Source organism: Apteryx rowi, unplaced genomic scaffold (genome assembly GCF_003343035.1).
Source record: "Apteryx rowi isolate R43461 unplaced genomic scaffold, aptRow1 scaffold_70, whole genome shotgun sequence".
Taxonomy (NCBI): domain Eukaryota; kingdom Metazoa; phylum Chordata; class Aves; order Apterygiformes; family Apterygidae; genus Apteryx; species Apteryx rowi.
Genome location: NW_020450983.1, coordinates 1,771,013 through 1,782,760, shown reverse-complemented (window position 1 = coordinate 1,782,760; position 11,748 = coordinate 1,771,013). Strand labels below are relative to the sequence as shown.

Below are 11,748 nucleotides of genomic sequence, written 5' to 3'. Positions count from 1 at the left end.
CGGCAYGCGCCGATGCACCGGGCCCAGCGAGGAGAGCGAACTGCCCGCCCCGGCCGGCTCCGCTTCCCCGGGACCTCGGCGCAGGGGTCGGCCCGGGGCCGGCGGGGGAATCGCCTGCGGCCCCTTCGTCCGCCGGTGGTGCCAGCAGCACCGCCGCGACCGCCGGGCTGGCGGGTCCGGCTCTCACGCGCGCCGGCAAGCCTGAAGCGGCCTGCCCTTTCACAGCACTCGTGCGGGAATCTCACACCTGCAGCGGTTATCCAGGGTCCGGTTTCATACGGGCAGGGGCGTACGATGAAAAAGTCCTCTTTGCGTCAAACAGAGTCACAGCGTCAGGCTCAGCAGCAGCCTGAACGTCTCTCAGCGCAGCGAGGAGGCCACGGCTCCTGCCACCCCTGACAAGTTCTGCTAGAAAATAAGCCCCTCTGGACTTCCCAAAGACTTTAGTCTTTACATTTTTGTATCTTTAATGAACCCAGCTCCAGCGAGTGGTGTCACACTGGTGCCTACCTTCTTTAAGCGCAAATCCTATCCATATAACAACTTCCTAGTAAGTGCTGCTTGGCATATTCAACTTTGGGGCCAGATATCATAATTTCCCTACTCTTTCTGTTAGACTCGCATCTTACATCTATTTCTGTTCTGCATTTGCCATCAGAATTTTGGCTTAGGCTCATGTTATACGTGAATAAACCATCGGTAACGTATCGTCTTTGTGTCAGTTACAGTGCCTATGCGCAAAATGCCTCTCTAGGGTTCAGCCTTTAGCAAAATGTGCATATTGGGAAAAAAATCACAAAGATCCTTTGGGACTGTTTATGCTTTTTCTGAGTTCTCCAGTGTTAACTCATGTGAAGGGTGAGGAAATGTTAGAAACCGGTGTCATACCGCCTAATTCGCGACTTGAGATTGACAGCAGCTCTCCTCAGCCTGCGCTTAGCTTAAAGTCTGCTGCTTGTGTCCCAGCCCTGAACAAGGACTTGTTTGCCCGAAACATCCTCTGTCTTTTCAGCTGGTCCAGCGAGACCCACCTCTGCCGAGGAGCCTGGCCTCGCCGGGTGTCTGAGGCCAGGGCTCCGTGAAGACCCTGCTGCCGGCGCGGCACAGCGCGGCACGGCACGGCACGGCACGGCACGGCACGGCGGTGCCTACGAAGCAGGCGGGCAGGTCCCGAGCGTTCCCGAGCCGCGCCAGGCAGAAACCGCCGCGGAGCAGCACTCCCGCCGGGACGGAACCGCCTGCGGGACGCCGCACACCGCTCGTCCTCCCGCTGACATCGACAGGAGCACAGGCAGGGCTAGGGGGCTGTGAGATGCTCAGATCTTAAAGTGTGCTCTGAACGATTTCTCTTGTAAGAGCTGTTTTGCTTTGAAGGATGAAAGGTCTGTTCACTTAACGTGAGGCACAAGGCCTGCCTCAGGGATGTGGAAGAACATCTATTCATCTAAAAGCTTCGCTGTTTCAGGAATAATCCGTAAACTATTGCAAGAGTTTGTTGAAACTGTTGTTAAGTACAGCTGGCAGACTTCTGGCAAGCGCGTTATCGTTTCTTTAGCCGTCCTCGCTCCTGCAAGGGAGCTCAGCGGGGGGCTCCTCACCTCTCCCGCTGACACTGTTCCACTTTGTGCAAATAATTAAACACTCGCTGGTCCAACACCCCCACCCTCCCCAGGAGAGTCGCTGAACCACCAGACCAGAGCATTRTTTTCTTCTCTCACCAGCTGGCTCCATGAATATTCAAGTGTATTGCACAAAATGGAACTGTTCTCTCTTAAAATCTGTGGATTCGGTTCCTCTCAAACACAGGTAGGAATTAAACTTAGATTTTGTGGGGTGCGCACTGACTTCATAGGGCAACACCAATATGATCTTCTCTTTTTTTTTGACTTTATACATTCATTTATTTCATTATCTTGACTAGCAGTTACACACAAACACATGTTTAGGATTAAATGGAATAGTTTGTATCAAACAAATTTGAGTTATGGGACTTCTTTTCATTTATAAATATGAAAAAATATATATTCAGCTCATAGGAGCTGAGATTTTCCCTCCTGTCCAGGTATTCAGTTCGCTGCAAAGCCAGGAGTCAATTATTAGCCCAAATAACTCAGAAAGTCATTACGCATAATATGCTATTTATCTGCACAGGTTCCATTACTTCTATGCTTACTATCTCAGTTTAATCAGAGTTCAGGTTCTGAAACATAGATAAAATTTGCTTTCTACTTAAAAAGTTGTGAATTATATCTGTTCTCATAGAGTGAAGGGTTTCTGTGAAAGACAGGGTAACTTGGGAATTTGTGCCCTGGAAAAACTTCATTTCCATGGACTGGAAAACAGCCAATTCATCTACTAAGAAATAGGCAAAAACACGGTTACTCTGATGCCCCCTTGCTATTTTAGGTTGTGATCCAATAATATCTACTTGCATCTATTCCCATGGATACTGAGGGTTTTACAGGAATTATTTTTACCAGTAACACTTTCTTGCAACAATTCAGTAAGCTGTTATCTATCTTATAGCCAGCTTAACATCTGACACACAGTTAARGTCTGTTCAATCCAATAGTTCTATATTTCTCTTTTCTGGACTTAAAATTTGGGTGCAAAAGGTTTTTTCCCCAAATCAAGTGTTTTTTTTTACAAACAGCTTATTTTTTAACTGTTGCACAAACAATACAGGTCAGTTGTGTTTTTGTACCCCTGTGCTTCTAATAACTATGGAGTTTGCATTCACATTTTGTTGGTGTTTAGATCAACTTCATTCCTTCTAGGGACATGGATGCCTTTAGTATGGCCCAAGGTGTAACACTCAAGTTAATATTTTGAGGGCAACTGAAGTATAAAATTAAACCAAAACAGAAACTGGAATCAGGAGAGGAGTGGAATGGATTGCTAAACTATGACTCCGAATTCGAATGGTAGACTTAACTCCTGATTCTCATATTGTTAATATAAAGTATCTGAGGAATTCTGAAACGGAGTCAAAATGTCAGAATAAATCTTGAACACAACTAGGATGTAGCATGATCAAAAGTCCTATTAAAAGAACTTGATTAGTGTTTGGATCTGGTCTCTGACATTTTTGTTATAGCTATAGCCCTCTGGTATAAGTCTTGCACTAGAGCATGGCTAGGAATGTATTTAAGAGTCTTCTCTGCATTACAAAAAATGTAGAAGTGATACTACAGCTATAAATTTCTAAAATAATAATCCAGGGAAGGTCAGAGACATAGTAGCAGCCCTGGAAGATACACTGAGCTTAGAATCCAGTTAGTTTAATTAAAAGCATTTGAATTTCATTTCCATTTAAAACAGATACCTGAATAATGGTATTTAAGAAGAGACAACGATGTTAATAATACCAGACACTGATCAGGGAATCCATAGAAGCACGCCTTCCCTCCAGGTAAAAGCTGCAGCCGTAGGAGGGCGATAGCCCAGAGTCAGGCAAGGAAACATTTTAGGTGTATTTAGGGTAGTGTCAAGGCAGAGAGACATGTCAGCAATTTTAAGAGCCTAAGAACCGAGAGCTTTAAACGCTTAGATGGAAACCTGAATGCAGAGCTGTTTTGCTGGATAGATGGTATAATAAACATGAGCTTTTTGTTGCCCTTATAACTCAGGTTCCATATACCATCATTCCTCTCATTCCTTTTTTCAAGAGTATAGATACCTAATATCACATGTCTGTACCTTTAGCTACTTATGGGCTAGAATTGCAGCAAGGAATTCCCTCCCGTTTGACACTGTGCAGAATAATTATTGRGTGCATTGCAGTACACCTGGAAATGTGAGGGAGGGCTGTCTCAGCATACCTYGGGCAAAGTACTTCACCTCTTAAAGAATGATCGCATACCATCAGCAGGAACACAAGAGCCCCATTAGCCTTTTATGTACACACTAAAAGCCAGGCATAACTTTCTGGAGGTGGAAGGAGCAAACTGCAAAGCAGATAACAGAAATCTAAAAAATACTTACCAATCCTTATAAAGTATGTTGATGCCCTTAGTCAAAGACGCTGTATATCTGCCAGAAAACAAATGTGGTGGAGTCAGGTATTCTGAGTCCTTTCCTGCAAGGATTAAGAAACAACTTGACTGTAATCTCCATAACGAGCCCAAAGACCAGGCCTAGATTCTGGAATGACTGTTCTCCTCTCAAAGTGCCCTTTCGAAAGCAGTTTGAAGCATTTAAACATAAAGACTCCTCCAAAACAATTGTCTGTGTCCAACTTGTCTATCTCCAAACTGAAGTAAGTATAGTTTAGGAGCTGTAAAATTAAATGACAAAGTAGTATCAGACTCAGCCCAGCCTCTGTTTTGTTTGGTGGATATGGGAAATGTATCCTCAGAGACTGYTAAAACCAAAATAGTTGAGTCTCTTGAAAAAAATTAAAATAAGTAACTCTTAAAATACAGAAAAGATAAACTGTCATTTGATCCTGGCCTTGTACTGTTGTTTCCAAGAGTGCAATAGGACAGTCATTGAGTTATAACTGCACTGGAGTTTCATGCAATTGTTTCAGGTGAACATTAAAACAACCAAAGCATTTTTATGTCAAGTATATACCTAATTTTAACCTATACCACTGTTTCTTTAATGCTTTTCCAGTTTTTATGTTACTTTTATGATACATTTTCTAAACAAAACTGCTACTCTGTGGAAACCTCTGGACCTGGCTCCCCAGATTCCAGGGGGAATCACTTATTTGGTGTTCAGATGTGTTGCTCTGCAATACAATGCTGAATCTGATACTGACAGTGACTTTTTTTTAATATATTAAGTAACAATGATTCTGTGAAAATCATTACACAGCAACATAACAGATCCCAGATGTGTTTAAAAAACTTAATATTATGCTAAGTCCAAATTCTGGCTCGGAACGCCTGTGTGCATCTCTCAAGACAGTAATTCTGTGTTTAGAGAAAGTAAACGTACCATTGCGATGCACATGGCAGATAGCTGAGTTCTTGCCACCAGTGAAATAACTTGGCCCCAATTTTACATTCCCTGACAGCTGCACTCTGAGGGGAAGGAGGCCACAGGGACTGACTGCAATTCCCTTGCTCGGACCTGCCCAGCCCCGGTACAATTTATTGCTGCACGGGAACTGCCCTAGCTTGCAGCAGTGGTGCAATATCCCCCTTCTCGCCAAACACTCCACACTCCACACAGTAAATAAGCACAACGGAGGGCGTAGCACAAACAACAAGAGCTATTCAGTGCCTCTCTCTACACCATCAAATACGATGCTGTACCTGGCAGAGAATGGCTGCATCAACACGTCAGGAAAACAAGTGCAGGAACAATTACGTCCAAGGTAAATTCCTTGCGCTCTCCCACCTCTCATTGCACAGGCTGTCRTATCACTGGCACATTTTGTGAAGGCTTCATTCCTCATTGTCCCCTTCTCTACAGTTTATGGTATTTTGGAAGCAGATGGTGATTTCTCTTATCAGTAAAATCGGGAAAACAATATTGTAGTAGGCTGAACTAAAATTTTTCACAGCGCTTCTCTTCCTAAGAACAGTTTGCACTAGATAAATTAGATCAAACTATTCTCCTTTATACATATAGGTTTATAAATAAGAGTAATGAAAGGAGATCCAGGAAGAGCAATGTAATTGGAATGAAATAATTTCTCACGGGGCTTAGTTCTGATCTCCAGCCTGTGTTTCCAGTAACAGGAAACTGTAAACAGTAAAATTACAATATGTGAAACTGCACCGTGATATTCAGGCCACAGGTATCAGCTCTGTGCAATAGCGGTATGTCTGACAGTATTCACATTTGTTGCTCTTTTGCAAGTCTATTTTTCGGCTACAGCGTGCTGAGAGTAGCAACTGATAACTGTAGGCAGCTGCTTCAAGAAGCTATTGATTCATGTGACCTGATCTACAGAGACATTTAACATAATACGGTTACACCTTTTTGACTAAATGATTGGCCAAAGTCTAAAAAGAAACTGCAGCTGAGTGCTTTAATACAAACCTGCTTATTTATAACATGACAGATTTAAAGCACAGGAAACGGACAGTTTCTTTGTCATGGCTTCGGTTTTCCTTTTGACAGCATTCTTCCCCAAAACACTCTTTAAGGCTGAAAGGGATTGCTCTGGAGCACCCTTGACGCCTCTTCCAACTTTTCTTTCTTTGCTCCTCCGTGTGCAGGCCCTGACAAAGTCCCGTGCTGCAGAGTCATCACTTCCAAGGGGATTCACATGCGCTTTTCGTCCAGGCCTCCAGCTTGAAGGGAAGAAGGCAGCAATAACCACCAGGCCTTTAGCACCACCCTGGTGCAAGGACTCCACAGCCTCGCTCACCTTCTTCCTTCAGATCAGAGCTGAGATTAAAAGTTTCTGGTAGTGGTGGTGGTGCTTTTTGGGGAGGTGGATGGTATTTTGCTGGATATTGTCCAAAATAGCCATTCTTTTCAYTTCTCTGTCTATAAACCAGGATCTACTCTAAATCTCCAGAAATTTATAGACTGCAGCACAGATTATTCTTATCTTTAGATGAGGACAATGGATCCAAGGATGATTCTTTTATATATCCCTCTTAAAAGCGATTCTATTTTGCATTCAGAAACAGAAAGTCTTATTTTGTCCATTTTTGTGGCAAGGCATCGTTTTCTAATTCCTCTCATATTTTCTTCCCAAGCATAAGCATAATTAATGGTCTTGTGTTTCTTTCCAGCATCTGCTGAAGAAAAGGGAATCTGCCTTGGCATTTTCTTTCATAATATCTACTCGAATCCCTGCTGCTTTAGATTGCCTGGAGGGTGGGGTGATGAGGGGCCGGACGGCCAGTCTGCCTTTGCTTTTAGAGCTCTCTGGGCGAGAGCAGCGTTTCCTGACGCTTGAGGGTGCCCTGCCCGAGGCTGGGCTTTGCTGCTGCCCTGCGGAGGCTGCAGCCCCTTGCGCCTCTCCGCGCGGATGTCCGCCCGGCCCGGCCCGGCTGCAGGACGCCCCTACGTCCCAGGCACGTGCAGGCAGCTCAGGGGCTTCTCGCTTTTTAACTCTGTGGCCTCCGGGGTTTATGCTCCTGTTCCTTTTATGCACTGACTATTTTCCTTGGACCAATGTCTTAAAAGGCACTATAAGATAGATAGCTCTGGCTTAAAAACATTCTTTTAGAAGCCATTTCTCTGATTTCTTTATCTGCTCTGTGCTGTGGTCGTTATAAGTGCGTGCTCTCGGTTAATGGACTCTGGGATGCTTCGCTGGAAATGCTGCAACAATCCTTTAGGAGGCTTGTGCGATGCTGAAGCGTCTGTTCACAACAGGATGAATCTTGCAAACATCCTGCCGGATAGCAGGCACTATGGTTAAACATGCTGAACTCTCTTTGGTTACAGGAATATTTACGATTTAGGAGCAGTAGTCTAATTTATCATTGGTATGTTATGATGACAACCAATTCAACTAATTATAAACCAGCACCACTTTCCTTAATCTTTTCTTTTGTCATGATGGCAAACAAACAATTGACTCTGAATGATAGGAGGTAAAACATTTCAAAAAGCAGAATAATTGGGTACCTGCCTGTACTCCTCTAATGAGGGGAGGCAAGTCCAGCATTCTGTGGCGTCAGAATCGCCCAAACTGACAAATGGAAGAAGCAGAAGTTAATTTAGAAAAGCCACACTGAAAAATTGTGCCACTTTTATGATTAAYACATCACATCTGGTCTCTCTGCTAAATGATAGTATGAATTATGAAGCATTGTAACRGTATTAAAAATGTTATTACTTGAAGCAAAGCCAGCAAAGACACAAAAAATGTTAATTAAGGACTGTGAGTTCAGAGAAGTTCCTCAGAAGCTGTGGGAGTACTCTCAATTCTGCAGTTGCACTTGGTATCTCAATATTAAAAGAAAGCAAGGGAGGGGGAGGTTTATGAGTCATCCCAACCCTTTTTTATACAAATCCAGAAAAAACTGCATTGTCTTTTGATAAATGAACTGAGAGTGAAGCTTGAAATGCGAAACAAAGAAGAGTGGGATTTCCTTCTCGAGGAAGGGTGTGGGCTCAGCAGCTCTTGCAGTGCACGGCAGCCCCCAAAGCCAGCTGACACCCTGGGATAGCGAAGGAGGAAGTTTAGCAGTTACATACAATCTTAACGAGTCTTTTGTTTTCTTCTTCGTTTCTGGTTGCGTAATTAAAACCTTTATCTTTTGCTTTGCTGGAATAGATGAGTTATTTTCAGCTTAAGCTTTGTCTAGTATTCCAAGTGACAGGTCTGAGGTGGGGGGCTTTATTTCTATAAGATTCAATGAAATGCTTAACGTGGACAAATCCGTTGCTTACAAACCAAAGCAAGTTTGGGAATCCTAGGAATTGGGTGGGTACATCATATTGTGAGAGTCAGTTYACATGCTAGAATTATCAAGAAAATAGGGATACGTCCTCCCTAATGCACGTTGTCCAGTGCTGTTCTGAAAAGGGACAACCTGCAATTTCAGGAAACACCAATGTTCTTATGGAAGTGAAAATATCAAGACTGTGGCGCTTAAGATCACATCAAAAGAAATAAAGAGCTGTTGCTGATAGTATTTGCATAAGCTTAAATCCAAATAATTTCACGCTGTCAGAAGAACAGGACTTGTGCAGAACCACTAAGTCTTACGTCTTCTGACACAGCACTAGGGATTTTACACAGATGACTGTTCACAGAGGAAAAGCAGAACTTCTGCCTGAAAGCTGGAGCACACATAGTCGGAAACTAGTCACCTGGGGCGCAGTCCGTTTTCAGGCAGATYGGCAGGCTGCCCTGGGGGCTGCTCAGCCACCGGGGCGCCGGCAGGGACGGGTGGCTGAGCGGGCGAAGAGCAGCAGCCCGGGGCTACCTGCAGCTCGTGAACTCGCACCCCACACGCACCGTCCCTGCTCGGTCTTTGAGGGGACTCGATAAACGACAAACTGCTCTTCAGCACGATGCTGCATTTCAAGGAGAGGCTTCCCATTTCCGCTTCAACAGTTGTTTCATCTTCAGGCCAGCAAGGCTAAACCTGCCAGACACTCCTTAGAAAATTTGTTTCCTGTTACGTTTGTATACAAAATATCTTTCTTCAGCGACCGACAATGCGAAGCACTCACTGCTAAATCACGAGCTTAGTCCAGGACAGTCCAACAGCAGGAGCTGCTGAGGGCAGAAGGGTAACTCGGATTCAGCACTTCCGTTAGTCCACGACAGGAGACAATCCGCCCTAGGACAGCAGGCGGTTTTTATAATTACTGGGTCACTAGTTCTGTAGTTCAAATGTTAAACACCTTACTGCTACGGATTCATYGCCCCAAGCTTGTAGATGCCAGACCTCAGGGATACATGTAACAAAAATTAATTTTTGGTCTTCCTTCAAAAGGGAACAACATGAAAAAATAGAGTTTTTCCCAATGCAAAGTCAGTCAAAGGTTACAAAATTTTCAGGTACATCAATATATGTACATGTACACATACTCTTTGCTTATGCAACTCTATACTATTTTTGTCATCTAACCTATGCATCATTTATGCAAAGAATATGTACACAAGGCAGCATATTAAGAATGCATGAGAGACTATAAATCTGCCATCTTCTACTTCTGAGCTTGAAATCTATGACTTCTGTTCTATGACTTCAGTTCAGTCATTTTCTACATACAATCCCTAAATGTGCCTTACATATTTTTATCCTGCAAAGCCTGGGACTCTAAAAGATGCTGATGCAGCAGCTTCCTGACTTTAAAAATGAAGCATTGCCAGTTTATGAAAGGGTTTATTTGATTTGGTTGCCTGCAGCAGCAGGGGACTGGGCTTGATGAAGAAGAAAGGTCATTCCCACTCCTGTGTCCCAACAGATATTAATTCAGTTTAAGATTAATGTCAATACTAACACTTTTATTTATAGGTAGCTGCTTACTGACCTTTTATTTTTCCGTCCCTTCGGCAGCCATCGATGGAAGCCAGCCAGATGTCTCTGGTTTAGTTCATGGATGAATTGTTTGTAGCAACATCATTTACACTCAGTAAATACAGTTTTATTTAGACTGAGTGCCTTGTTCGCAGTCTATAATTTAGCGTGTGCTCCAGGAGAGCCGATGCCAGCTGCGTGGGGCTGCGGTTGTTCCCACGCCTGCCCGAGCGAGGAGAAGGCAGGGGATGGCGAAGGCACCGGCGGCGAGCAGCGGTCTGAGGCGGGTCCTTCTGAACGGTCCCTTCGGTGCCTGGACTGGCTTGTCAGCCCTGAATTTTCACTTTCCCTGAACAGATCTGGAGGTCTTCTTGGGTGGTGAGGAAGAACCTGTTGTCATATCAGCTATCTGAACAGTTAATGTTCAAAACTAACTTTAGAAGAGGTTAATCCTGCAGCAACCGCATGTTAAAAGGGGTCCTTGAAAATGTAACCCTAAATGCGTGCAGAAAAACACCACTGAAACCAGCAGAACTAGCAGCCTTCATTAGCAGTTTTGCTCTGAGGCCAGCTATTCAGTGGATATAAGGACTGAAACACTCTCTCGTTTCTAAATAGCGGGTCTTTTCTAGGCTTCAGGAATGTTGACAATAGGAGAGGAGCAGCAGGGAGGGTGTGCGTCCCTGGTGTGAAGACTACACAACTCTCCACAGTGTATATTGACTTCCATAACTAACATTTTTATGAGCATTAAATTGCCTTCCAGACTAAAATCAATATACATAGTGGTAGTTGTTAACCTTTTGGCTGCTAACCAGGTAACCTGCTGGTCACAGACTAAGTAACTTTCTCCTTTTCGGCCTTATTTCCCATTTCTGCCACTTCCAGTCAGATCAAAGCACAGCTACAAATATTCCCTTATCCTCTGCTCCAACCATGCCACACTCTCTAGCCGTCCCTGTGGCCTATCCTGCAGGCTGGGCTCACTTGCCCCGCTCCTGCACCAAGGTTTATCCTGCTTTTTCCTGCAACCTGGCCGGCAGGCGTCGGAACTGCAATGCCCATGCACACCGCAGCCTGGCCGCACCCCGCTGCGGCGGAGCATCCTCGCTGATCTTCAGTGCGCTCTCTCTCACGCCCAGCACGTCTTTAACGCCCTGGGAGCGGGACTGCCCTTTGGTGCGTTCCGCAAGAGTAGGAATGGTGAGTGCTTAACAAATAAATTAAGAGTAAGGAAACAGGTTTCTATTCTGCCTTGCTAACAGCCACTGAAGGCCTTCCCATGAATTTCTGGTTATTTCCTCCCGTCTCTGCTGCCCCACAGGGCAGAGCACTTCCCTGCCCAGGCACCCGCTTCTCCTGCAAGGGGGGTGGGTACGTGGGAGGCAGCGGCTAACGCAAGAGGAGAGCTGGGCTCTTCTTAAAACAATCCTAGAAAAGTGAATCATTATTTATGGACATGACAATCTGTATGTCAGCATTTAGCAGCTCTAGTAATGTGGTTTCAGTAAACATTTTCTAAAATGGCAAGTTTTCTCGTGTACAACAAGAATACTGACTTCATTTTTCATTACTTTTCTCGGCCCATCAACTTTGGCCCCAAATCCTACCAAGGCACAAAGGTTACGCTGTATTCCCGTGCGCTCTGCTGCCGCGCTTTAAAAACTACCTTCCCCGCTCGGCGAGAGGAAAGGGCTACCGAAACGGGCCGGGCCTGCCGAGTGCCGAGCAAAGCGAAGCACCGCCGCTTTGCCCGGAGCAAAGCAGACCTTGCCAAGCCGCGTCGCCTTCCGAGGCGCCGCCGCAGCCGCGCAGCCCGTGACCGGCTCCCGCCCGCTCGGGGCCGCGGGGG

The 11,748-nt window shown here is 45.0% G+C and overlaps 1 protein-coding gene across 1 annotated transcript in view; it reads left to right on the top strand.

The window, feature by feature from the left end:
• The first annotated feature begins 5,255 nt into the window (after window positions 1–5,255).
• The window catches only part of PCOLCE2 (procollagen C-endopeptidase enhancer 2), a 34,610-nt gene continuing 28,117 nt past the window's right edge, over window positions 5,256–11,748 (top strand). The window contains exon 1 of the mRNA XM_026087028.1: window positions 5,256–5,326. Coding sequence (XP_025942813.1) covers window positions 5,256–5,326 — 71 coding nt within the window. The remainder of the gene's footprint in view (window positions 5,327–11,748) is intronic.